Raw genomic sequence first — 24,262 nt, forward strand, 5'->3', positions numbered from 1 at the left:
CAGCTTTTTACACCAAACCCGAAGCATCGGCTTCAGTTTTCCGACTTTGGTGGATGTCGCACGAAGTGTATGTGGATGTCGCACCGCCCCAAATCTCTTCCCCCCTGGAACTAAAGTTCCGTATTGTCGTCGTCGTGTTTTTGTGGTCGTCGTTGAACGTTGGATTTCCCAGTGCCATATAGCTTTACAGTTCAGTTCGTTCGCAGCATTCGTGGAGTTCGGACCTCAGCCAGAGCTGCTCCTCCTCTGCCATAGTCAGTGTGCGTGTGTGCCGGTCTGTTTGCGGAGTTTCACCGCATCCATCACGCTCCTCTTCACGTCCAGCTCCTCCGGAGGGATGCAGCAGATGCAGATGCAGTCGTGCAGCTCGTGCCCGGGCAGATGAATTAATTGTGGAGAATAGTTAAATTCCAGCTCGTTGAAGCGGCAACAAATCCAATTAAGCATATACACCGTTTTGCGGCGAGTTGTGCATAATTGAGTAATTAAGTTTCATAGAAAAGGGTTTTTAAAACACCGCCACCGCACACACAAACCAACGCCGCAGCAACTTGGGGTAGGTTCAGAGCGTTCGGTAAGGACCGTAAAACGAGAGTGGCAAGAACAACAGCAGCATCATCATTTCCGGATCCGCTTTTCCACTCTACAATACGAGCTTTTGTGCGATTGTGTTGGTGTTTGTGCTGGTCGCTCATAAGAGTTCATAAACCACTAAACAGAGGACAGCCTGAAATCGGATTATTAAGTCTCCTCCTTGGTCGGCAAGGCTGTCCGCAAAAAGGATGTCTCTTGTGGAGGGAACATCCTTCCCCGGAAACCGCTCCTTTTATTGACAATCTCGCTGCACAAGTCGCTGCATATCCGGGCCCTCGAAATATTCGGAGGCCCTTCTCCTTTGTGAGTGGATTTTTGGCCGCTCGCTTTGTTTGTTTGTTTTCTCCATTTGGCGCAGATACGGGCAGCGTCAGCATCTGTGGGATTGCATAATGTCCAACATCCTCTCCAGCTCCCCAGCTCTCCAGAAAAGTAGCCCACAGCGATTGCAGCTTGGGAATTGGGTCTGCAGTCGGGAAAAGCGGAGATTTAGAAACACACATTCTATTCTTGATTTTGAAAATGGGTGTCAGTTGGGAAAGATCAGATAAAGCAATCACATTTATTGAAATTTTAGTACTTAGAAGAAGTACTTGTTTTATGGAGCATATTCATCGAGAAAAATAGATTGGTTTAATTTAAACTTTTTCATAAATTTTTTAAATTTTGTATTACATTTTCTAAAAACATTATACATTGGAAGAAGTTATTGAGTTATTAAATATAAAGATATTATATAATACAGTTTATAATCTAACAAATATTTAATATTTACCTCATTATCTTGACTTCAGTTTTTAAGAATTTAGACAGAAAATAATATTTAAATCTTGGATTTACTAAGAACAACTCATTTTTTATTGAAAAATAGATCTCTCGGTGTTCTTAAAACGAAATCAATTAAGAGTACTCAACTGAAACTAAGTAAGCTTTCCTGATTCTAATCTTTATTAAACCAATCATTTCAAATCTCCATTTAAGAACATTTCGCCCTCTGCATTCCAAAAATGGAAAATAAATGACAGAGTCAGACCGATGCCAATCAAAACAGAACCGAATGCAACCACAGTGGGAAACTTGTCTCCGTCTCATTGGCTAATAATACCCCGCAGTTGGGTCCTCTATAATCAGCATAATCCAGCCGAATGGGAAGTCAACTCCCCTCCCCATCACCTCCCGTTGTAGTCCGTGGGAACTGGACACATGTGGGGGCTGCCGGGAGCTGACAGTGGGCTATGCAAACAATTCGCAGGAATATTTCCAAAGGGACAAGGGTTTGGGGTTACTGGTTGACCGAGCAAAAGGAAGTCGGCTTCGGCATCAGCCAATGCCAGGCATTGATGTGTCCATCAAGTGTCGCCGTGTCCGTCTCTGTCTCCGCCTTGGGTTCAATGAACTGCCGGAGGAACTAGAACGTCCGATAATAATTGATTGGGCGATAAATGGGAATAAGAGATGGGGGAAAGAACCCCCACACATCACACATCGAAAGTATCTAAAGTATTTTGAAGTATCTGGGAGCTGGAGCTGGAGTATCTGCAACTTGACAGGGACATGGTGAATCGGAAATTGGCGCTCTCCCATTCTGCAGAACGCATTCGGACGTGTGATGAGCCAATTTCACACATGGCAGAGGCGGAAAGAAGTGCTCGTAAAGAGCCAAACCCAAACAGAGTGCGAGCCAAGTGCATTGCCCCGGACTTCAGTTGACGCTGCACTTTTGCCACCTTATGCTGCAGTCAGTCGCCAAAAATAAAAGCCGAAAGCCAAAAGCCATTTCCACTTCCCATCTTCCACTTCCCCCAGATATATGAGAGGCGGCTTCCCCGCTCATTATGTTTGGGGGAAAGAACATGGGCCCCCATCCCGACTCTCCCATTCCCATTCCCATTCTCTGTTCAAATACAAAATGCACACATGCAGACGTAATGAAAACTGGCATATAGCGGCGCCGCTATTCATCACCAGATGGGATTTACACCCTCTCCGGGTTCCCGAGGAGGAGCCCGACTCCTGATGCTTTGCTCTGCTGTTGTTCTCTCTATTAAAATGCCACATTTAAATGCCGAGCCTCATAAATGTTTCCCTCTCATCCACCCACACCGGCAGCCAAAGGAACAGCGGCATCAAAATTGATTGCTTTCGCATGGACACGAACTCGGTGAGCCCGCTGCCACCGATGGAGGAGGCTATGGACAGGGTCAGCGAGAAGTCACCGCCAGGAACACCCAATGGCATTGAGATGCCGCCGCCGCCTGATGAAAAGTGAGTTAAGATAATCCAGAAACTACAGAGCTATGTGTTCTACGATTTATTTATATTTATCAGGGGTTTTTATTTGGGGTTAAAAGTGATAATGTTAGGCCATTATTTCGTTTCTGAAACATGTATAAAAATAATCTGTAATTACTAGATGGCTTTATGGGATTTAGGAAGTATATGGAGGAGTTTAAATGATTATATAATTCTGTTTTGTATTGAATCAAGATATGTATGTTAGAGATTACCCGAAAAATAATCACAACAATATAATTACTCTTAGTTGGAAAACAAAATATGAAGAGAATTTAAGTAATAGATTAAGCAATTCTTTCTATACATCTCTATACATTTAGAAAATAAATTTTTTAGCGGCAACCCTTTTAAAGCTTTATTTAAATTAATTTTGACATCTTCTTTATTTCGGAAATATATATATTTAAATTATGATTTCCTTGTAGAAAACTAATCAAACCATTGAAAGAGTAGAATATTTTATCAGAAACAATTAGAGTGTTTTGAGTAAATTTATATAATCAAAATTTTGTTTTAATTGCAAAAAACTCCAAACTCTGGTTGTGATTTAATTTTAATTTTCCCAATCAATCCCCTGACTGCCCCAACAACATCAACTAATCAACACAATTTAGTCAGCAGCTATTCCCCAACACATTTCTGTTTATCAATATTTAAGTAAATTGTGTCACTTAGGCATGCTAAATTCGAGGCAGTCCAGGCACAGACACAGACCCATTTCCCCGGTGGCCAATTTGGAGCTCTCTCTGTCTCTCGTCTAGCCGGCAATTGGCCTTGCCCATCTTCGCTTTGCTCAGAAACTGCCAGCTCAAGTCTTGGATAGTTCCCGAGATATGAAGAGACTCGGTTGCGCATCCGTAGGTTGTCTTTAATCGATTTTAATGGCACCACGCGGCGTATGAGTAACATTTACATGGAATAGGAAATAGGAATGGGAATAGGACCTGGGCACGTTAGAAAAGGCTAATTAACAATGGGAGGAAAACCGGGAAAAGCGTCGACGCCTACACACCCTTTGGGAGGAGGAGTGAGGAGTACTGACCGCTGTTTCGTGGTTATTTTTACGCGCCAATTTCCTAATTCACGTATCTTTGAAAGTCGTAAATTTTATTTTAATGCGACCTCGTCGCAAATCACACAAAACCATCCTCTATGTACATCCGCCGTGGTCGGAGGCCATACATTCAACAGTTGATCGCGTGAGGCCTTCACATAGTAACTGGCCGTAAACATTCCGTCCGTAATCCTTCCACGTCCTTGTCCAATTCCTGGCACGCAGCTCGCCCAGTACTAACCCGCCAAGCTCCAAGTAATTACGGGTATTTTTCTTTGTTTGCCGACAACGACGACTCAACCTTTTCGCCGCCTCGTTTTCATTTCATTTTCATTTGGTTTTCATTTGATTTCCAGTAATTTTTGGGCGCGTTGCCCGTCGCAAAACCCACTGGAGCCCAAGGAAAATAGAGCTGGAATAATGACCCAAAAGTCCCTGCCAGGGTGTGTTTGTTGTCGTCGGCGAGTCCTGAGAGTGGGAGTCGGAGTCGGGCAGGATATATATATATATGGTGTGCCGGTAATTGGTGACCCAGTACTCTGCCACGAATTAGCGGAAGCCTCAGGTTCCATAAATATTCGATTGATGTCAGGCTGCACTCTCTGCCCTGGCAGGTGTTTTTTGATTGATACGACTTATTTATTATTTACTTATTTATTTATAGTCTGTTGTCCATTGACAAACAGGTGGCCCCATTAATTAGTTTCTAAGAGAGAGTCGTTTTAGGTAGATTTTCAGTTGAATTTACGACCATAGAAGTCAGCTGATGATGATCTTGTCTGAGTTTTATCTTATATTTACCCTTATTATCTCAGCAGTGAAACAGAGTGACAACCTTTTGGTAGAGAGACTGTTGCATAATCCAAGGTCGCACCCAAGACTAATTAAATGACGTTAAACAAAGAATTAGCACATCTTTAAATTTGTAGCTACCCCTCTGGTTGGTAACTCGACTCAAAAACTTTACTCGCTGGTTTTAGTCCGCGGTGGGAAGATCCCGCTCTCCGGTTTGTGTCACAGCTGTGTTGGCTGAAGATCTGTTCGTGTCTCTGCTAAATTATCGTTAGTAGCCTTTCGGATCGATCCCCAGCAAGTTGGCAGGCCGGCCGCAGTTCCAGAAAGCTTCGAGCTGAAAATTTAAATTAATTTTCAGTTGTCTCTGGCCGATCGTCGCGATCTGAACGTGGAAAATATCACTCTCTCCTCTCTGAATTCAATTGAGGATTTTTCGGGCGGCAAAAGCGTTTGTTTGTGTTAGTTTTGGTGCGTTGTCCAAAAACAAAAGGAGCAATATAAACAAAACATACAAAAAAAATACGAAAAGCGCTCTTATATATATTGAAAGTGCTTTGTTTATACTGAAACTAGTGTGTGTAAAGATTTCTGATGCATCTTGCGGTTTTCACAGAGTTTCTTTCACTTGGAAACAGAGAGTTATTCGGCATTTGCAGCTGTAGAAATCGCCTTGATTAAATTCCATGTGAACTTGCGGCCCCGTGAGCACACTTGAATAAATAACTAACCGAATCCGTCACTGTTTTTGGGATCGTGTGATTGACAAATTAACGCATTCAGCCTGATTAGCATCTGTGTTTCAATCCAGCCAGATCTATTAGCGATTAGCGATCCCAAACGTTCAGATTCGGTCGGTTCTCAATTGTCTCTATCTCCCGATTGTGGCATTTTTACAGAATCCAAAGCCAAAGCCTAATTACCAACGACTCTCTATACATAAACGACCTTTAGTCGTTCGATATACATATATATTTAGAGCTATATAGCACCGATCTGTGACGCACCGCCCAGCGATTCTACGTCTAGTGGGTGGCGGTGACAGAAAAAGCGGAAAAACCTCAACGAATTTCGGCCCAAATAGCAACACTTGGCTAAATGCGTGATCGCCACTTGGCCAAAATGCCGCGTGGAGGAACAACAACAGCGTAAGTTCCCTTAAAAAAAAATACAAATAATAGCAGCAAAATTTAACCTTCGGAAATTATTTTAATGGAGAACTATTGGGAGTATAATAAATTATTTTGAGATTTGGAAATAATTTGGAACATAACTACACGTGATGACAAGAAACCAAATTTGATAAGGGAAAATTATATCTTTAAATTACTTTTTCCCTTTTCAAAATGATCTTTATGATCAACACCTTAGAATACATTTATTTTTAATAGGATAATCCAGATGGTTTTGGATCTCATCTCAAATATTGTTCATTATTCAGCTTGTTGTCTTGTGTTATTTACTTAATTTAAACAATTGCAGCTTATGGAGAAAAGTTCTGCCATCTTATTCTCGTATTAGGTTGTCGTTGCGCGAATTCGATTGTGCGCGTATCTGGCAGATACAATTTCAATTTCGAGCATGTTTGTGTATGTATCGCTCGGATTATGCGATCCGAGCCGCACACTCCCTTGAGATCGCCTCAATTGAACGCGCCACGACATCGAAGTCGTCTCTAAACAATTCCCGGGCATTGTAAGGCAACACCAAGCCAGAGGAGAGGGACACGGAGACCGACCACCACTATAGTCCCCGTACATCTTTATAATTAACCCGCAGGATGCGGACGCAGAGAAGTGTGTACACTTCAACAAATTATAAAGTGGATTTATATTAATCAAAGAAAATAAAAGGGAAGATTTCATTTATATGAAACATATAATTGCAATACTTCAAGGCTAAGCTTTACTATTTTTTAGGACTTTCCATTTTCTGGCACTTCTTTGCTCTTCCTTCTATTTGGTAGTCAAATGATCCCTTCTTTCTTTCGGTGTACAAGTGAGTTTGGTTAATTTTCAGCCATGCGTGCGACAGCAAATGGTTTAATTTGCCTCGATCCGATCCGCAGACTTTTAATTGTACATTCCGCGTCGGCTCGTCGTTGGTTACATCTCTGATGACTTCCTTAATTGAGTTGTGCCCTGGCTTCCTGCTGCGATTTCTTTCCTACTTCATACTGCTTCTTACCCAATGGGCCAGTTAGCAGAGTGCTCCAGTTTTCCTCTGTCCAAGTTAAGAGCGTAATTAGCCTGCTTTTAAGGTCGGCCTTTATCTGAGTTCTTGCTTCGCTATTATCAGATTAGACTCGGCATTTCTTGTTGATCTATTCTCACGGAGACAAGTGGATGCCATGGTCAGATAGCTCATGGTGCCTGCTTGTCACATGACTGCGATAAGCGGCTAACCAAATTTTAGCCAAGGCCCAAGGAGAGTTGGCTTATCTAAAGATAAGAAGACGGCTGCTGGGAGAAATATATTATTTAGAACTTGAACTAGAAGTAAACTTGAGACAAGATTTTTAATATTTATTTAAGAATATACACCTCATATCTTTATTCTTGGTATTTGTATTATTTAATTAAAGTAAATAAGCGAAAAAGAAATAAGTAGGCAGCAGTAAAGGGGTTTTTGCAATATGATCCTAGCAATATTTATCCATAAGCAGAAAACTTTATTATAAAGACTTAAATTTTTACAATTAATTGTAAACTAAAAGAAAGATAGGTTTCATACTGACTTTAAAAATCTCCCAATATTTCCTGATTGCTACTTAAATTTATCGCTTTACATTAATATTTAGCATGAAGCATTGAGCCATGACAAATCCTCACACGGCTCACTGTAGTTTGAATTTGCATTTAATAAATGGCTTTGGGAATTTGCAGATTACGCTGACACAGCGCTGCGCTTTCTCTGTTTATTTTTCCTCGCATTTGCAGTGGGTGCCACAGCCACAGCAGAGTCAATAGCCTTTCTCCGCCGCAATGACCCATTAGCCATGAGTCGCTGCACCCAGACCAGCTCCCGCTTTAGCTTCGGCTCCCAGCTCTAACTCAGACTGAGACTGGGATTGAGGTTCAGGTTCAGGTTCGAATATCCCAAACAGGTGGCAGCCAAATAAACGAGTTTTCCATAAAACGAAAAGCTTTTAGCGAAAATTTCTCAGCAAATGAAAAGTGAAAGAGAAACAAATGCACCGCCTAGATACAGATACAGATACTTCAGCTATAGTCACCGATGCAGCTACAAACACAGATGCGGATACAGATACAGATGCACCCGTTCGTGGGCTTGTTTTCCAACAATCTGCGGCAAGTGAAATGTGTGTTAAAGCAAACAGCCACTGTAGCTAGCGGTGCCCCAACTCCACCGCAGCCCTCTCCATCCCAACCCATCCTCCCAGCAATGTGTTGATAGCTAAATGCCTGCCCCAACCGCAGTCCCAGACGCAGACACAGCTGCAGCCACAGATGCATCCACATCCATTGCGGCGGAGGAGCTTATGTTGTGGCAGCCGCCGTTCATTGACATCGCCATTGGCCTGCACATGAAAAAAGCGCAAGATCGGTGATCAATTTGCATTTCTTTAAAATATCTTGTTAATTATAATACTAAAAAAAATTGAAACAATTAATTTTAAGCACCTTTGAACGAGTTTCTTTTTTAAAAAAGACATTTTAAAGTAAAAACTAGAGAAAGAGCTCGCTTCAACAAGAAGTTTGTTGTATTTTGCTATATAATATGAAAGGGCCATTCGATTTGTAGCTTAAAGATTTATCTTAAAATTCTCATAAAAAATACATAGGAACTTTATAAAAGATATTTTTTCTTCGGGTGCATCTGCTCCCCGATCTCCCTCCGACGTATCTGGTGCTCTAAGCAGATCACATCGCCTGTAAATTGGAGCACCCAATGGCATTATCTTCGCTGTGATGCAAGTGTCGCTATACGCTACTCGAGACACCGAGAAAGCGAGAGTGCCCCGTTAATGACAGTAGTTAGTTAGAGGCTGGTAATTCGATTCACTCTTGCTTTCATTATCACAGCGTGGGGCAGCGGCTCGCACTATTAATCTAAATAATAGCTTTGTTTACTCTCGATGCACGTACATTGTTGCACCAGCAGCAGAGAGTAGGCAGCATCGAGAGGATTTCCGACGAAGACAAGGAGCTGCACTTGGCGATGATTAGGCGGCTCGTTGGTGGCCAGCAATGCGCCTAATTGCTGGTGGTTTCTACTCCAGTTTGTCTGTCTGTCTGTCTGTCTGCTTGGCTGTTTACTTTCGACAGATCAACAGATGGCCTTTGGGTATCCGTGGGATTTCTCCCAGCTCCCCCAAAAGGCAGCTCTGCACCGATGATGGATGGGTAACTTCAGTGGCCGTTTTTCGGCTGGTGAGATCATTGTGCTCTCCATCCATCGAAAATGGATGTCATACGATCGCGCACGACAAGTGATGAAATTAATATGACAGACAGCCGGCAATTGGCTGGAAACAATGCGGCGCTTTTTGGACTCCACTCCCCTAATACGAACGGGGGAGTCGTAGTCCCAGCTGTCAACTACTGGGTTTATAATATCCTACGATTGTACACTAAACAAACACCCCTGGAAACGAACTCGATGTCAGATTTGAAGCAGAAAGTCAAGAAAGTCAAGCATTTTATACTCGAATTTGTTGGAGAACTAGACGCTAAAGTAGGGAGAGCCAAACCCTTCGAATCTGAGCTAATCCAAGACACGGGAGTATAGGAAATTTTCCTAGCAAATTAGATAATTGCTGTGGTCTTCTCAGATCCTCTGGGTTTCCACTTGATCGTCAGTCCGTCTGTTGTCTATCAATTAAGCCGATTAGCAGCACATTCAACCCACAATTAGTCTAGTCGAATCTTTTAGGGAATCTCTTAGGGAATCTCTAGAGGAATCTCTAGCGGAATCTCCATAATTCCATCATAAATTGTGCTTAATGAGGGACAGCCCACATCCATATGGCTTTGTGCTTGGATTAGCTCAGTGTTCGTGTGTACATAAATCTAATGTCTTGTAAAACCAGAGATAATATATGGAATTCTTACGCCATATATCATAGTTTTCAGAACTATGAAATCCATTGATGGACCCTTTATCGATGAACTCAACCGCGTGATCCTTCGTCGGCCCAAATTTATGAAAAGGAGAAAGTAACTGCTACCGATTCCATATTAAATCTGTATAATTTATATCCTTTACTACCATCTCTTTGCAGGCGCTATGAGGAGGATCCGGACAATGCCTGGAACTGCTGCTCGTGGTGCGAGTACTTGCTGATCGTCATTCTGTCCACAATCCTGCTGGTGGGCGTCCTAGTGCTGACCCTCTTCTGGGTGATGTTCTACCGCGATGGCTTCGCCTGGTCGGAGAGTCCCAAGCAGCAGTTCAATCTTCATCCCATCTTGATGATAGCCGGCTTCGTGACGCTCTCCGGATTTTGTAAGTTGTAAAGCCCATTGTTTGGAGTGCAATTATCTCCATTGAAACATTATTTCTTTGTAGCCATCTTGATCTACCGCCTGTGCCGGTGCGTGAAGCACATCTACGTGAAGCTCATCCACATGTTCTTCCACGCCGTGGCCATTCCGTGCATCGCCCTGGGTTTCCTCTCCGTCTTCGACTCCCACGAGGCGTTGCAAAAGGTCAACTTCTACAGCCTCCACTCGTGGCTGGGCCTGGTGACAATGGGCATGTTTGTGCTCCAGTTCGTGATTGGCTTCTTCAGGTGGGTCTTCTTTTGAGTCTGTGTCTCAATCCCGCATACTAATCAGGCTTTTTGCCATAGCTTTCTGGTGATGCTGTGCTGTGAGAACAAGACCTACAGCTGTCGCTCCGCCATGGTGCCCATCCATGCCAGTCTGGGCCTGGCTAATTTCTGGCTGGCCATTGCCACATCCGTCACGGGATTGATTGAGAAGGAGCGCGAAACTGCCAATGAAACGGGCGTGAGGTAGGGGTTTTTTAATTATAATATTTTGCATACTTATTATTATTTTTATTGTAATAACAAATACCACAGCAACTAAGGCATTCAGGCTACACCTATTTAATTACCTCTTCCACAAAGTCGGATTAAATTTGTATACAAAAAACCCTAATATCTAAACTAATCCAAACCATGGAAATTCGTACAAGATTATCCTATGTAACTATTTAAAAAAAAGTTGATCCTCAAGTGATTTGTCCAAAATTTGGTACAAAAATCTATTTAAAAAAATGAGTTGAAATTTCCCAATATTTATTTTGATATAAGACCTCTCTCTACCTCTTTTAGGCAGAAGTTTAAGCTTAACTTAAACCTTTTTCAACTTGAATAATTAATTAAACTTTTTGAATTATCAATCAACCTGCAGCTATAGGAGCTATCGGACCAGGTTGGCTTAGCTTTGGTCTTCTATCTTAAAATATATAACATTGCCTCTTTCCTTTTTAATACCGCCAAGATAGTTTCAACTTTAAAGCGCATGTCTCTCATATATAGCTCTCATACAGGAATGCCACTAACTATAGTATAGCTTTCTTTTCTTCTTCATAACATAGCTTTAATAAATATAGTGCAACCTAGCTCCAATATCTTCATTTGCTCCTCCTATCATCCAAAATTTTCAATTGAAATCCCTTTCCTCTTGCAGCACGGAAAACAAGCTCGTGGAGCACTACATCACCAGTGCCATTGGCATTACACTGATCTTCATCGGCATTATTGTTACCTTTGCCGTGCGGCGGTCGAATGCTCCCGCCTCCGCGAAGGTTTACGTCACCGAGCGCATTTAGGCCCGTCTTGGGGCTCGTCGGAGTCTCCGTCGCCGGAATCGGTCCACGGCCAAGACGGAAAGCGAGTCGCATGTGTATCCGAGGATCGTGTGGAGCTCTGCCCTGGACCCCGACCCCGAGCCCGACTCCGACAAGGAATCGGGAAGCCGGATCCAGGTCGTCCTATCGCCAGGCTTTGCACGAAGAGACCACGCTTCTGCATCTCTATCCGAACCCTTTGTAACCTTTTATATGCCAAATTAAGTCCTCTCCATACACCTAGACTCCGCCTATGGCGCTTATAAAAATCTTAACTCACTTTCAAGTTCTCCGTAGACGCGTAGGATTAGGAATCTCAGAAAAGAGCCGACCAAGCAAGCAAATCTAATCAAAATTGAAGTGTTCAGCCGAACTAACTGATGGCGTTTAGCACCCACATGCATGATTATCCAGTTTTTTCGGTACTATAGTAGAATTTTGATATAAGCCCATGTTACTAGCGTAAGTGTATTGTATCTATCAGGGGATTCACAGAAATCGTTGGAGGGAGAAGGATGCGAGGAAGCCTGTCTTGGGGGTTTCTTTAGAACCCCCAAGCCAGAGATTCGTGTGAATCCCCTGAATTAACCGTACCACATAGCGCATTGAATGTACGCACTCGGACTCAAGCTGTCGCATTTGATGTTGTTTATAATCGTGCAAGTATTTGTATTTCATAATGCGCTAAGCAATATAAGCTGTAAACCAATTTTACAAACAAATAATAAACGATACTTTGCCCTGTCTGAGGGGTTTCATAATACAACCAACCTACTGTTTGTTCTGTTTTACTGGGAGGGGAAAAGGCTCAAACTCTTCTTGAGAAAGTCTAGAATATTATAGATACATAAGAGCTCATATTAACGAAATAAGGGGTAGTAAATGGTACTATAAAGGGTTATAAAAAAAGAAAGAAAAATATTAAACTTAACAATAGGTGCATTTTTCAAGTCCTTTTCAGGATATAAAAGGTTGTTAAAGCCAGTATTAACAAAAGACATTTTTATGTATATACAGGCCATTAAAACTAGAGGTTTACGCCGATGGTTAAAGGCATCGGCGGCGGCGTAGAGGTCAAAATGACTCGGCGGCGGCGGCGTAGTAGTCAGAAAGAACCGGCGGCGGCGGCGCGTCAAATAAGGCAAAAAGGCCATTTTAATGAGTTATTTATTTTTTTTTAAGTTTTATAAAGAACAATGACACTGAAGGCCGCGCTGAAGCTGCGCCGATGCCGCACCAGCGGCGCGCCGCGGCGCGCCGTTATTTTCATAATTTGGCGGCGGCGCGTCAAATAAGGCAAAAATCGGCGGCGGCGGCGGCGTGGCGCGGCGTCGTATATGTCNAATTAAAACCCTATAACAAAATATAAGGAAAAATAATTAAAAAAAAAATAACTCCATTTTTTAACATCTTAAAATAATCAAAATCAATCAAATGCGGAATACATTTTTTAAGGTAATTAAAACCCAAACAAAAAAGCTCTCCAAATTTAAATTAACGCTATTTTGACTTAGGTATGGTTGTTTTAAACTTTATGCCGCTACAGAGAAATGTTAAGCACAGTCGATAACTGTCAAGTTATCGATATGTCTGTTAACTTTGGCGGGCTCGTTCAATTTGAAAATAATCTTCAGTTCAATAAAGAAAACAATTTCATATAAATTTAGTCAAACTAAAAATGAATCTCTTTATTCTAGGCAGTCTTTTCTGGTTAGTTTTTCAAAACCAAGCTCAGATCCCCAATAATGGGTTCTTTATCATAGTGGAAAGAGTCTCCAAAGTTCGTCCAAGTAAAGTTCCAGTACCTTGGATCGGCTCGGGGATCTGCAGGCTTATTGGAAGGCGGCACCACTGTGGAGTTAAAGCGAGCCAACTCCGCCATCAGATCCCTAAGGACTTCTGGGTACTGCTCCGCCAGGTTGAATTGCTCGCAGGGATCGTCCCGTATGTGGAACAAACAGGGAGCTGAGAATGCGGTGGCCTTGCAGCTGCTGCCCTGGGAAGATTGACCTTGACACACGACGGTGGCCGCTTCACGTAGCCTCTGCTGATCGGCTTGACTTGGTAGCATCTTTAGAGCCACCAGAGCCTTACCCGCCGGGCTTTTGGCCACCAACTGCCAGTCGTAGGCATGAGGATTCCGTTCGCCAGCCGGTCCATACCATCCATCCCAGCCGCCCTTGTAATTGGTGCCCTTGACCACTTTCCAGTCGCCCACGGTCACAGCGGCACTGCCCCAGATATCGTCTATGTTGTGAAGCACAGTTCGACGCGGAGATGCCTCGTCATGGGTTAAGGCCTGCCAAATGCTCTGGCCATCTAATCCCTGGCTAAGATTGGCCAGGGCGGAAGGCCCACCAGCTGCCTCCAGGAGCGTGGGCAGCCAGTCGGAAATGTGCATTGTCTGGTCGGCGACCCTTTCGCGCTTCTTGAGGAGTGGCGACCAAATCAGACCAGCTGCTCGGACTCCTCCCTCCCAGAGGGTGTTCTTCACACCCTTTAGCGGATAGTTGGAGGCAAAGTTCAGGTTAAAGCCCTGGGCTGGACCTCCGTTGTCCGAGGAGAAAATAATAATGGAGTTTTCCAGCAAATTTGACTTGCGCAACTGATCCACAATCTGGCCCACAGACTCGTCCATTTTCGACACCATAGCTGGGGATTGGGAAATGGAATCTTAGCGAAAAACCTCTTCACGGATCTAGAGAAGCTACCTGCATATTTCCGGCGCTTATAGTGTAAAATATGGCCCATCTTCATGACATCCTCATCGGGAACAGGCAGCGGATTGTAGGGATTACTCGAATGGCAGGCGGCATGGGCCACGTACAGAAATAGAGGTCCTTCGGTGGCATTGTGGCTGGCAATCACCTTGACCGAGTGTTCGGTTATCACGTCGGTGGTGTACTTTCCATGCAAATCATAGGCCACATCAGCGCCATTTCGCATATCCAGGCCCCAGAGGTTGTGCTCGAAGGCGGTATGATCGTTGTAGTCGTGGTGACCGGACCAGAAGCCCACATGGCTGCGGAAGCCCCTGTAAAGAGGTGTATACTCCAGTTTCCAGTGGCCCAGATGCCATTTGCCGGCAATGTGAGAGGCGTACCTACAAGTAGGTCAGATAAATATAAGGAGTGTACATATATAGTATTCTGGAACTCACCCCAGATCATTCAAATACTGTGGCAGTATCTTCTCCTTCAGAGGTAAGCCTCGAGGTTCAGCGGCATAGAGTACCGTGTGTTGCATTCCTTGAAAGGGATAGTGACTTTTTTAAGAAGATCCTGATTTGGGAATCCCTACTCACCTGTATGAATGGGATATTTCCCCGTCATCAGAGCCGATCTTGAAGGCGTGCAAATGGGATTCACATAGTATCGATTCAGAATAATGCCCGAATAGGCCAGGGCATCGATATTGGGCGTGGGAATCTGCGCTGAGCCATGAAAGCCCACATCGTTAAAGCCCTAGGAGGGAATATAATCACCACATATAATCAGAATTCCGTTTGTTTTAATGGTAAGTTAGACTTACCAGATCATCGGCCAAAATAAATATGATGTTGGGCTTGGTGGGCGCTGTTGATCCTGCCACCTCCTCACCATGAACTATATTCGTGAGCACCAAAAACAAAAGACCCCAGAGCTGCATTCTCATCCAGTGAACACTAAGAGATCGAGGGATATGTTCAGCCATTAAAATCAATTTGTTAACTAATTGATGCATTGCAGAGACGCGACGAACTCAATTGATTGATCATCTCTACCTTTTGAGGGCGAGCTTTGGCATTGATCGTTGTCGCTGCAAATGAAACTGAATCAGCAATTGCAATTGACCTCAATTCGAGTGGGTTTGCAGTGCTGAAGTAGTAGCACCTGAAGCGGGTGGCTCTTGGCTCGAATGGGGTTCTAAGTTGGACGCGGGGAAACCCCCTGGATTCGAGTCCAATAATGTTTCAAGTGACAATTACTAATTAGCATGTAAATTGCGTTTGTCGCTGTTCGTACCGTTAATGGGTCGACACACAGAGTAATCGGAAAGCTCAAATTAAAAAACCAAATTAGATTTGCTGGAATATTTAAAGTCAAGCCGGTCGGGTAATGCTCTACTTCGAATAAAGTTCTATATCTATAAAACTTTATAACTATAGTTTGTAGCTTTTTATAATAAAGACTGGATTAAGAGATGGTAAGATCTATATTTTATTTAAGTATTATACTAATTATTTTTATTCCAAAGCTCTCAAACTGTTTTATGATTCAAGTTTTATATTATTTCATAATTTCTAACAAATATTTTGTAATATTTTCAACACTTTCCCAGCCATCTCAAGCTTTTTGTGTGACTTTAAAATCTTCTTTTGTTGTACCAACAACAAACCTATTGTTTGTCTTGGGGTCACTCACCTCTTGTGTGGTTTTTGTGAAAGAAATCTATTTATGCAAAATCACTCATAAGCAAATAATGATGAATAAAGTTCCTGCCCTTAACGCTTGAACTTTCCTTTTGTTTATTTTACTCAATTAGAGGGGTAAACAAACGCGATCATCAGAGAATATCTAAACGAAATTTAAAACGAAAACTTGTTTTGTTGTCACGCGCGGCAAGTGTCCTTAATTTTATTTCGCAATTTATTGTTGTTTTAATTAGCACACAGAGCCGCTATATTTTTTGGAATGATTTATGTTCACTTGCTGATAATATTTAGGGAATTTTGTTTACCCCACCACCGATGCGTCGACCGTGCCAAGCGAGACTGAAAAAATTCCCAAACAGCCGCCGCCGAACCTCAAACCTTAACAGTGAAAGCCACGAGCGCTGCTAAACAAACAGCAGAAGAGAGCTAACGAAAAAGAGAGACAGGGAAGACTTACCTGCAGTTGCATAAAAAGCGAAAACTTTCCACCACTCTTGCTTTCGTTTTCGTTGACCCCTTGACCCAACACAAGTGCAGCAAATTGTACAATAATTATTATTATTTAAAGTAAACTTTGAACTCGGCTGGCCCACAGGAAGGACGTAACACTCTAGGATACAACAAACTACAAATTGATAAACAGAAGCATCCTTCAAAAGGCCACCGAAACGCTTGTCAAGCCCGCGGCTATACACTTTTAATGCTTAGCTTATACATACATATGTAGTTACATTCTAAAAGTACGAATTTGGCAAATAAATATAAGCTAGACAGGCAATAATTTCTAATAGAAAGCAACCAAATCACCCAATGCTTTATGTTCTTAACAGTGCCTCCAGGCAACCGGAGGGCTCTTAGAGTATTTCCAGATCCACGTGACGTATTTCCGGGAATTGGGTCTAGGCAGAGATAGAATTATAAATTAGTTAACATCCAAGGAGTGTCCAGGACAACTCACCCGCAAATTCATTTCAATGCGATCAATTTCACCGCCCATCAGGTCCACAATGTTTTCGCCATGGTCCAGCAGAAAGGTCTCCAGATCCTCCACCTTTTGGAAGCCCCGAACCGTCTGCAAGACAGAAATGAAAACCGGTTAGCCAAAGGTCCCCGAAAATGGGTCACAACGCACCGTCAGCAGCTTGGCCAGATCCTGTTTGTCCAGATACGAACGCGTCAGCTCCCGACCGTCAAAGTCGAGCTCAGCCTGTGGGATTACACTTTAGTCTGAGGAAACCAGCTCAAGTCGAAGGTCTTACCTTGTAGCGGACTCGAGCGTTGCCAATATCGATGCCCTTGACATCGTAAATGGCTCTGATCATCACATCCGCCTCCAAAGCAGAGTTGATCTTCTCTAGGCGCTCAGAGGCAATGGAGATGCCCACCAGGGCGTTAGCATTCGTGTAAATAATAAAGGAGGCCACAGCACCCAGAAGAGCGCCAATAACGAGCGATCCGGCGGCATCGAAGAGGGGTGATCCCGTATAGCTGCTCAATCCCATACAAGCACCGGCAACTATGACACCAGCCACAGCGGCGGCGTCTTCGCAGAGCACCACATTCACGCAGGGATCCTTGCCAGAAATCACTGTGTGGAAGACCAAATTAATCATTACATAACCTTAAAACTTATCATCGAAACTCACCATAGTCCTTGAAAGTCATATTGTTAACCTTGGCCGCACGCTTCAGCTCATTGATGGCCACCATCAGAGTGGCACCCTCCGAAACCAGTGAACCCATCAGGATGCAGTACACCCAGAAAAGATCTGTGATGGGCTCCGGGTGGAGAATGCCCTCGATTCCGTGGTAAATAGACAGACCGCAGCCAACACAAAAGATGCCGACACCCGAGATCAGCGAGGAAACATAACGCATGTTCATGTAACCATACGGATGATCGGTGTCTGGACTTTGCGAGGACTTGTAGATGCCAAAGGCTAGAATGAGCTGGTTGATCAGATCAGCCAGCGAGTGGATAACCTCAGCAAACATGCTGTGGGAGCCGCTGTACAACCATCCGCCGGCCTTGAAGAGCAAATTGGCCGCATTTCTAAAAGGAGTGGATTTCATTAAAAGACTCTATTATTCATATGTTGCAGAACTTACATGGCTATGGCGGTGGCGACCACCTGACCCGACTTCTCGGAGTCCTTTCTGTCTTCGATCATCACTTTCGTTCGGGATCCCATTTCCCGGCGGTAGTCGCGCAAACGCCGCTTCACCGTAAACAAATCTGCAGAGGCAAGGGTTTTAGCATCCACATTGAAGGTTGGACAAAGCGACACTCACTCTGCTGGTACTGCTTGCGCTCCACCTCTCGCTTAAGTCGCTCTCGCAACAGATTATCCTTGGAACCCCACACCTCCACTGCCTTGGCCTCCACATCGCGACGCCAGTACACGGTCATGGGCGGCTCCTGCTCATACGGCGATCTCCGCTTGATCTTGGGTAGGCTGTCAAGATCACCGGTGGTCAGCAGAAAGTCGCTAATGGCCCGGGCAGGCGTCACAAAGTTGCGCTCCAGGGAGGAACGATAATCGAAACGCGCTCGCTTCGCCGGCAGCGCGGGGATAGGAGCTGCACCCTCTGATGCTGTCGTTTGAGGAGCTCCAGCTGCTGACTTGTCGGGAGTAAGAGCGCCTGCCAAGATAGGTGAAACTAAAACAGGAGTTTCGGCAGGCGGGCCAAAGACATTCGCTGTGGCTGCTGTTGCGGTCGCCGCAGCGGCCGAATTGGTCATCAGATTAATAGCTGATGTGGCCAATGCAGGCTCCTTTAGCTTGGCCACCGCCGGCATATCGGTTTTCTCAAACACAATCTCATTGATCTTGGAGTCCTCGATGGTGGTGCTGATGGACAGGATGCCCTTCGTTGTCTTCACCTCTAACTTTTTGGTCATTTTAATACCGGGTGCCTCCTTCGGCTTCACTTCTACTTGATCGGCCACCACAGGTGTCTCATTCTTCTTGGAATCGCTGCCGCCCGAGCTGCATCGCAACTGCAGGAAGACACCAGGTCTCTTCCAGGGCTTCGGCTTGAAGAGATTTCCCTCACTTTGGCTCCAGACATTTCGGAGCTCACAGGGCACGGCGCACTGGCTGAAGGCCCGTCCCACCTGCTGGTGTCTTCGCTGCAGGAGCTGCACGCCGCGCATCAGCATCCTGCTCCCGACAGCAATGCTCTGAAGAGAAGATGGAAATGGGGTAAAAGCTCTTGTGTTGCTATTTGCGCTACTTACACGGCACTATCAGTCAGAGATTCCAATCAGTTGTTTTCTATTGTTGGTGGTTTCACTTTTGGCAAGACTTCGTCATACGGCAAGAAAGGGCCTTTAGACGAATAGCAGGCGGACCGGTGTTTGATTCAGAGATTCCCAGCTGCTCCTGGAGGCAGCTTGTATCTTGTATTAGTATCTATGATTAACAGAATTGGTCGTACATTGTTAATTAGAATTTTGCTTTAAATTGAAATTTTTTTAAACAAAATTATGTTAAACTTTATTCTGGACAGTGTTGCCAGTTTGGCTTATTTCAGGCTAGACCGGGCCTATTCGAAAATGAAAAAGCTTGCAAATACAAATTGCATATTAGATTTTGCATATTAACTCTAGCAATTCAGTTGTTCTTTATATTAATTATTTATTTAATAGGAAAAATAGGTTTCAAGGCATTGGAATATGGTATATTGTTAATTGATGTCGATGTTTACTTCCAGCTTTGCCCAAAAGAGCTAAGTTGGCAGCACTGTTTTTGTTTTTATCGAAAATAATACCGATTATTCACGATCTGGCCGTTCTGGCTGATGGGCAAAAGCTTCTTCTGGCCATCTGGCAGCCCCGTTCTTTGCGCAGCACTGGCGGCAACAGCTGTTTTCTGCCGGTTGTTTTATAACAATTTCCCTTGCACTTTCTTCGTTTGTTTTTCCGTCTGGTTTTCCATAATTAAAATGTCTCTTTTAATGCAAAGAGTGGCGAGAATAACTCGTCAGATCGCCCGTCCATTGGCCGCCTCCCGCCACTTTGCTTCAGAGGTACCTGTCGGCGATGGAGATGAAGTTCTGGTGGAACGATTGGAGGGAGCTCGCAAGGGAATCTCGGTCATTGGCCTTAACAGGCCGGCAGCCAAGAATTCCTTCAGTCGGGGCATGGTGGAGACCTTCACGGAGGTTCTGGACGAGATCAAGAAGGATAACGGATCGAGGGTCGTCGTGCTGAGGAGTCTGACCCCGGGAATCTTTTGTGCCGGCGCTGACTTAAAGGAGCGCAAGGGTGAGGCTTTATTTTGAAAGGTTTTAACATAATTAAAATAACTTATTCATTGTTAATTCCAGGCATGACTCCCGAAGAGGCCACCGAGTTCGTCAAGGAGCTCCGCAGCCTGCTGATCAGCATTGAGCAACTGCCGATGCCCGTTATTGCCGCCTTGGACGGTGCCGCTCTGGGTGGTGGGCTGGAAATGGCACTGGCCTGTGACATCCGTACCGCCGCTTCCAACACCAAAATGGGTCTCGTGGAGACTCGACTGGCCATCATCCCCGGCGCCGGTGGCACTCAGAGGCTGCCTCGCATCCTGTCGCCCGCCCTGGCCAAGGAACTGATCTTCACGGCCCGCGTTTTCGATGGAACCGAGGCCAAGGATCTGGGCCTCGTCAATCATGTAGTGCAGCAGAACGAGACCAAGGACGCGGCCTACCAGCAGGCCCTCAAGCTGGCCGAGGAGATTCTGCCCAACGGACCGGTGGGCGTGCGTATGGCTAAGCTGGCCATTGACAAGGGCATGCAGGTGGACCTGGCCACGGGTTACTCCATCGAGGAAATCTGCTACTCCCAGGTGATACCCACCAAGGACCGACTGGAGGGACTGGCCGCCTTTGCGGAGAAGCGCAAGCCCGTCTACCAGGGCGAGTAAAGGGACCGATTCGGAGACCACTTCTAACTTTAAGCTGAAAAGTGCATTTATTATTTTATCCGCTACTCTTTGTAGAATCCAAAAAGCCCAAGGCAAGCTCTGTTCTATTGTTTTCACAATATATAAAGCACTCGATTGTATCGAACTGCCAAATAACTTGAATTACGCTAATTGTAGCTGAGGAATTTTTTAATCGCCGCCATGACGCATCTCCATTTAGTCAGGGAAATGCTAATTACAGCCATTAAGTACCACCGCCGATCGAGAAACACTCCCCATTTGCATTGCATGTACCTACTACTAATCGGCGCACAGCATAGAACTGGAAATAGATGCAAAGGCAACCTTGATCGAACGATGCGGAAATCAGGGATTTCTTTGGAAAATAGCCCGCCGCCAGTTAGAAAGTTCCTATTGTCATGCGAGCTAAGTGTAAGTGGGATGACTGTGCCTTCGCTTGTCATTTGCACAGCAGGTAATTTGCATTTTTTGCAAATATGTGTATTACAGGGCGTGCTGCCAGGTATTTTTGGGGCCCGCTCGAACAAAGGGGTTTTGTCACAAGAGAAAAACAAAAACAGGCGCTAAATAAAGTCACTTTATGAAGCCGCCGCCGTGGAAGACACAACCGGTTTAATGTCAAGGAAGTTGTTGTCTCCTCTGGGCGGACGACCACCCCCACTAGCCCAGATTTTTGATGTCTAAGTTGCGTCACCACCAACACCTCCATTCATGCCCAGTCGGGGAGCAGTAAATTAAAATGTAAACCGGGTGTTTGACATCGGACAAGGTCAGTGTCGTTTGGCAGAAGCAACATCCGACTGAGAAACCGAATCTCAAGCGACAATCTTTAGAGCCGATGCGCATGTGGCGCAGTGTGAATATTAATTAATCAATTAATTAATTGCTCGCTCAGTGCTCAATGAACCGATGTGACCCCAAAGCCAACTCAAACACACACTGCGAGAAGGCAGATCCGGAAACCAATTTGCGGAAGCAAATCAATTATTTATTGTTTTGACTCGTTATTATTAACGCTTCTCGATCAGCAGGCCGGCCTTTCAGGTTTCCATCAGCAGAGTGTTGGCCAGTAATACGGGCAAATGTTGTATCCCCCGATATGACATGCATTGTAATGAGACAGACGGCCTGGGAAGAGTCACTGACAGAGTAGAGGCCTTAATGTGTCTCTTTACGGGACGGGGGATTTTTCGTATTAACTTTTTCCAGGTATTGGAGGCACTGCTTGAAACTCAATTAGATGGATGAGAGGGATTCTCAAGGTTAGGCAATGTACGAATATATAATTGGAACTTTCCTCTAAACGGGAAAGACCCCCAAAAACACCTGATAATATCTAGAGCACTTAAGAGCCGCCCATCTAGATGGCTTTTGCAATCGATAATTCTTTAGTTAAGGCGATGGTATAACTTTATCAGGCTCAACAGATTGTCAATACGGACGGCAGCAGTAAACACAAAGTAGTAGATATTTTCCAAATTCTATGCCGATAAGGAATCACTGTGTCAATATTGCAGCGGCTATAGACTGAGCTCTTGACCCGCTTGAAAGGGTCTCTCTCTTTCTGCCCTATTACCAAGAGAAACCTATACCTTATCAGTCCTAGCCAAGGCTGTCTCCACAGGGCGTATACGCAACGTGTGTGTGCAGTGTCTTGCGTCAATAGGAGCAGAACCTTGTTAAACAGAAGAGGAACATAACGTGTGTGCGTACAGCATGTACTTCGTGTACTTGGCAATTAAAGATACTCAATCCAATCAACTGCTCTGATATCATTGTTATCCCACCTACTTGCTGTTCGAACTGATATAATTACGCCACACACACTCCTCCTGTCCCTTAAATTGCAAATGCATTTAATGGCCCCATAAATCAATGACAAACTCAAACTCGGCGGATTGAACTCGACTAATCTTAAATGCACATCACGTGGAAAAGTGCATTTCATTTACAGCAATTGCCGTGCCGCTAAAAATTTTCCACTGCCCCACTGACTAACCACCAACTATGACTATGTACGACCAGGCGTCTAGCCGAGCTCTAAGGCAAACACAAAAAGCGAACTAACATTTCATATTTTATGGTTAGACAACAAAAACCAGCCAACAGCCAGCAACAACAAAGAGTTGGCTCGAAACAAGTCAATCACTAGAGAGGCCCCAAGTGATCTGCCTCTAAAAGAGAAGCCCCCAAGGCAGCACTTAGTAATTGTCGCTGGAGGGGGGTGCGGGTGGTCCAAGGAGGGGGTCCAAGTGTCGCGCGAATTCTCGAGCTGCAAATGCTCCAGCTCCAGTTCGCTCCAGTTTCGGTATCTGTAGATATTGCAGTTACACGGAAAGAAAAATTTGATTCGTATATAAGATAATCTTTATTCTTATTTTTCTAAAGATTATATCTTAAATATAAGCTGCACTCAAGGAAAATGATGTTACAACTTTACATTTTTATACCCTTGCAGGGTATTATAATTTCAGTCAGAAGTTTGCAACGCAGTGAAGGAGACCTTTCCGACCCTATAAAGTATATATATTCTTGATCAGCATCAACAGGGGAATCTTTCTAGATATGCCAGGAAGAAATCGATTTTTTTGCCATTTTTGCAAAATTTTATAAGGGGTTACATCATTAAAATTTTTGATTTTGATAAAAAATTGAATTTTCAAAATTTTTAAATGAAGTATGCAGATTTATTAAGTGTAGAAAATCTTGCACAGAACAGTTTTCCGATTTAAAATTAATGCTCTTTTGGCCGAGTTATGACATTTTTAATTTTAAAAAATCAAGAAGTTTTTTAATATAAAAAATCCGATTTTATAATACAAAATAATATTTTTCTAAGTCAAGGAGTCATTTCCGACCCCATAAACCATATATATTCTTGATCAGCATCAACAGAGGAATCTTTCTAGACATGTCCGGAAGAAATCGATTTTTTGGCCATTTTTGCGAAATTTGATAAGGGGTTACATCATTAAAATTAGCAAAAATGGCAAATAAATTTTGATTTCTTAAAATTTTAAATTTGGTATACAGTTTTTTTTAATTAATAAAAACTAACACAAAACTGCTTTCCGAATCGAAATTAATGCATTTTTGGCTTAGTTATGATATATTTTAATTGTTACCTCCTAAAATAGAAGCTTTTTTTATAAAAAATGTTTTCCGTGCAAACTGGCAACTTCTGCGAACTGTAATAGATGATTGATGGTTGATTGATAGACATTAATAGTTCCATGATTGGTGTGACATGAAGCCTGTGTGCAGCATACAGGGTGTTGTGTGATTTTCACCGAATAATACAATTCAAAGGGAAGAACCATGATAAGAGCCCCTAAAAGTATACCAAGAGCTAAAGAAGTA

The 24,262-nt window shown here is 43.8% G+C and overlaps 4 protein-coding genes across 8 annotated transcripts; 2 read left to right on the forward strand and 2 right to left on the reverse strand.

Annotated features, from left to right (window-relative positions):
- The first annotated feature begins 245 nt into the window (after positions 1-245).
- Positions 246-12,327, forward strand: nemy (no extended memory). Of its 5 annotated transcripts, XR_011444505.1 has the most exons (7): positions 246-556; positions 2,704-2,859; positions 9,981-10,204; positions 10,268-10,490; positions 10,551-10,715; positions 11,398-11,979; positions 12,042-12,327. XR_011444505.1 is itself a non-coding variant. In XM_017172202.3 (6 exons), exons 2-6 carry the CDS (start codon positions 2,741-2,743, stop codon positions 11,537-11,539), a joined length of 873 nt encoding a protein of 290 aa, XP_017027691.1. In that variant the 5' UTR covers positions 246-556; positions 2,704-2,740; the 3' UTR covers positions 11,540-12,327. The 5 variants fall into 5 exon arrangements, 4 of the variants coding, with proteins under 4 accessions (XP_017027691.1, XP_017027694.1, XP_017027693.1 ...); XM_017172202.3 differs by having other exon boundaries at positions 11,398-12,327; XM_017172205.2 differs by lacking the exons at positions 246-556; positions 2,704-2,859 and adding exons at positions 5,095-5,196; positions 5,635-5,883 and having other exon boundaries at positions 11,398-12,327.
- Positions 12,328-13,215: 888 nt separating this feature from the next.
- Positions 13,216-16,290, reverse strand: LOC108078381 (arylsulfatase I). The gene is made up of 6 exons (XM_017172217.3): positions 15,961-16,290; positions 15,089-15,221; positions 14,862-15,021; positions 14,718-14,805; positions 14,269-14,660; positions 13,216-14,209 (listed from the first exon to the last, which is right to left on the reverse strand). Exons 2-6 carry the CDS (start codon positions 15,209-15,211, stop codon positions 13,269-13,271), a joined length of 1,704 nt encoding a protein of 567 aa, XP_017027706.1. The 5' UTR covers positions 15,212-15,221; positions 15,961-16,290; the 3' UTR covers positions 13,216-13,268.
- A 329-nt stretch (positions 16,291-16,619) lies between these two features.
- ZnT49B (Zinc transporter 49B) lies at positions 16,620-19,501 on the reverse strand. The gene is made up of 8 exons (XM_017172215.3): positions 19,213-19,501; positions 18,264-19,155; positions 18,081-18,207; positions 17,618-18,024; positions 17,231-17,559; positions 17,104-17,178; positions 16,930-17,043; positions 16,620-16,870 (listed from the first exon to the last, which is right to left on the reverse strand). Exons 2-8 carry the CDS (start codon positions 19,132-19,134, stop codon positions 16,826-16,828), a joined length of 1,968 nt encoding a protein of 655 aa, XP_017027704.1. The 5' UTR covers positions 19,135-19,155; positions 19,213-19,501; the 3' UTR covers positions 16,620-16,825.
- Positions 19,502-19,814: 313 nt separating this feature from the next.
- LOC108078383 (methylglutaconyl-CoA hydratase, mitochondrial) lies at positions 19,815-21,043 on the forward strand. The gene is made up of 2 exons (XM_017172222.2): positions 19,815-20,241; positions 20,304-21,043. Exons 1-2 carry the CDS (start codon positions 19,920-19,922, stop codon positions 20,879-20,881), a joined length of 900 nt encoding a protein of 299 aa, XP_017027711.1. The 5' UTR covers positions 19,815-19,919; the 3' UTR covers positions 20,882-21,043.
- Positions 21,044-24,262: the final 3,219 nt, after the last annotated feature.

The sequence above is a fragment of the Drosophila kikkawai genome, chromosome 2R (genome assembly GCF_030179895.1).
Source record: "Drosophila kikkawai strain 14028-0561.14 chromosome 2R, DkikHiC1v2, whole genome shotgun sequence".
NCBI lineage: Eukaryota > Metazoa > Arthropoda > Insecta > Diptera > Drosophilidae > Drosophila > Drosophila kikkawai.

Coding starts and splice junctions, on each gene's coding strand:
- nemy (XM_017172202.3), top strand. CDS start 2,741: ATGGACACGAACTCGGTGAGCCCGCTGCCACCGATGGAGGAGGCTATG. Junction 2,860..9,980: donor CCGCCGCCGCCTGATGAAAA/GTGAGTTAAGAT, acceptor ATCTCTTTGCAG/GCGCTATGAGGAGGATCCGG. Junction 10,491..10,550: donor TTCGTGATTGGCTTCTTCAG/GTGGGTCTTCTT, acceptor TTTTTGCCATAG/CTTTCTGGTGATGCTGTGCT.
- LOC108078381 (XM_017172217.3), bottom strand. CDS start 15,211: ATGAGAATGCAGCTCTGGGGTCTTTTGTTTTTGGTGCTCACGAATATA. Junction 14,806..14,861: donor GAAATATCCCATTCATACAG/GTGAGTAGGGAT, acceptor ATCCCTTTCAAG/GAATGCAACACACGGTACTC. Junction 14,661..14,717: donor CAGTATTTGAATGATCTGGG/GTGAGTTCCAGA, acceptor ACCTACTTGTAG/GTACGCCTCTCACATTGCCG.
- ZnT49B (XM_017172215.3), bottom strand. CDS start 19,134: ATGCTGATGCGCGGCGTGCAGCTCCTGCAGCGAAGACACCAGCAGGTG. Junction 18,208..18,263: donor GCGCAAGCAGTACCAGCAGA/GTGAGTGTCGCT, acceptor TTGCCTCTGCAG/ATTTGTTTACGGTGAAGCGG. Junction 17,044..17,103: donor ATCTGGCCAAGCTGCTGACG/GTGCGTTGTGAC, acceptor TCTGTCTTGCAG/ACGGTTCGGGGCTTCCAAAA.
- LOC108078383 (XM_017172222.2), top strand. CDS start 19,920: ATGTCTCTTTTAATGCAAAGAGTGGCGAGAATAACTCGTCAGATCGCC. Junction 20,242..20,303: donor TGACTTAAAGGAGCGCAAGG/GTGAGGCTTTAT, acceptor TGTTAATTCCAG/GCATGACTCCCGAAGAGGCC.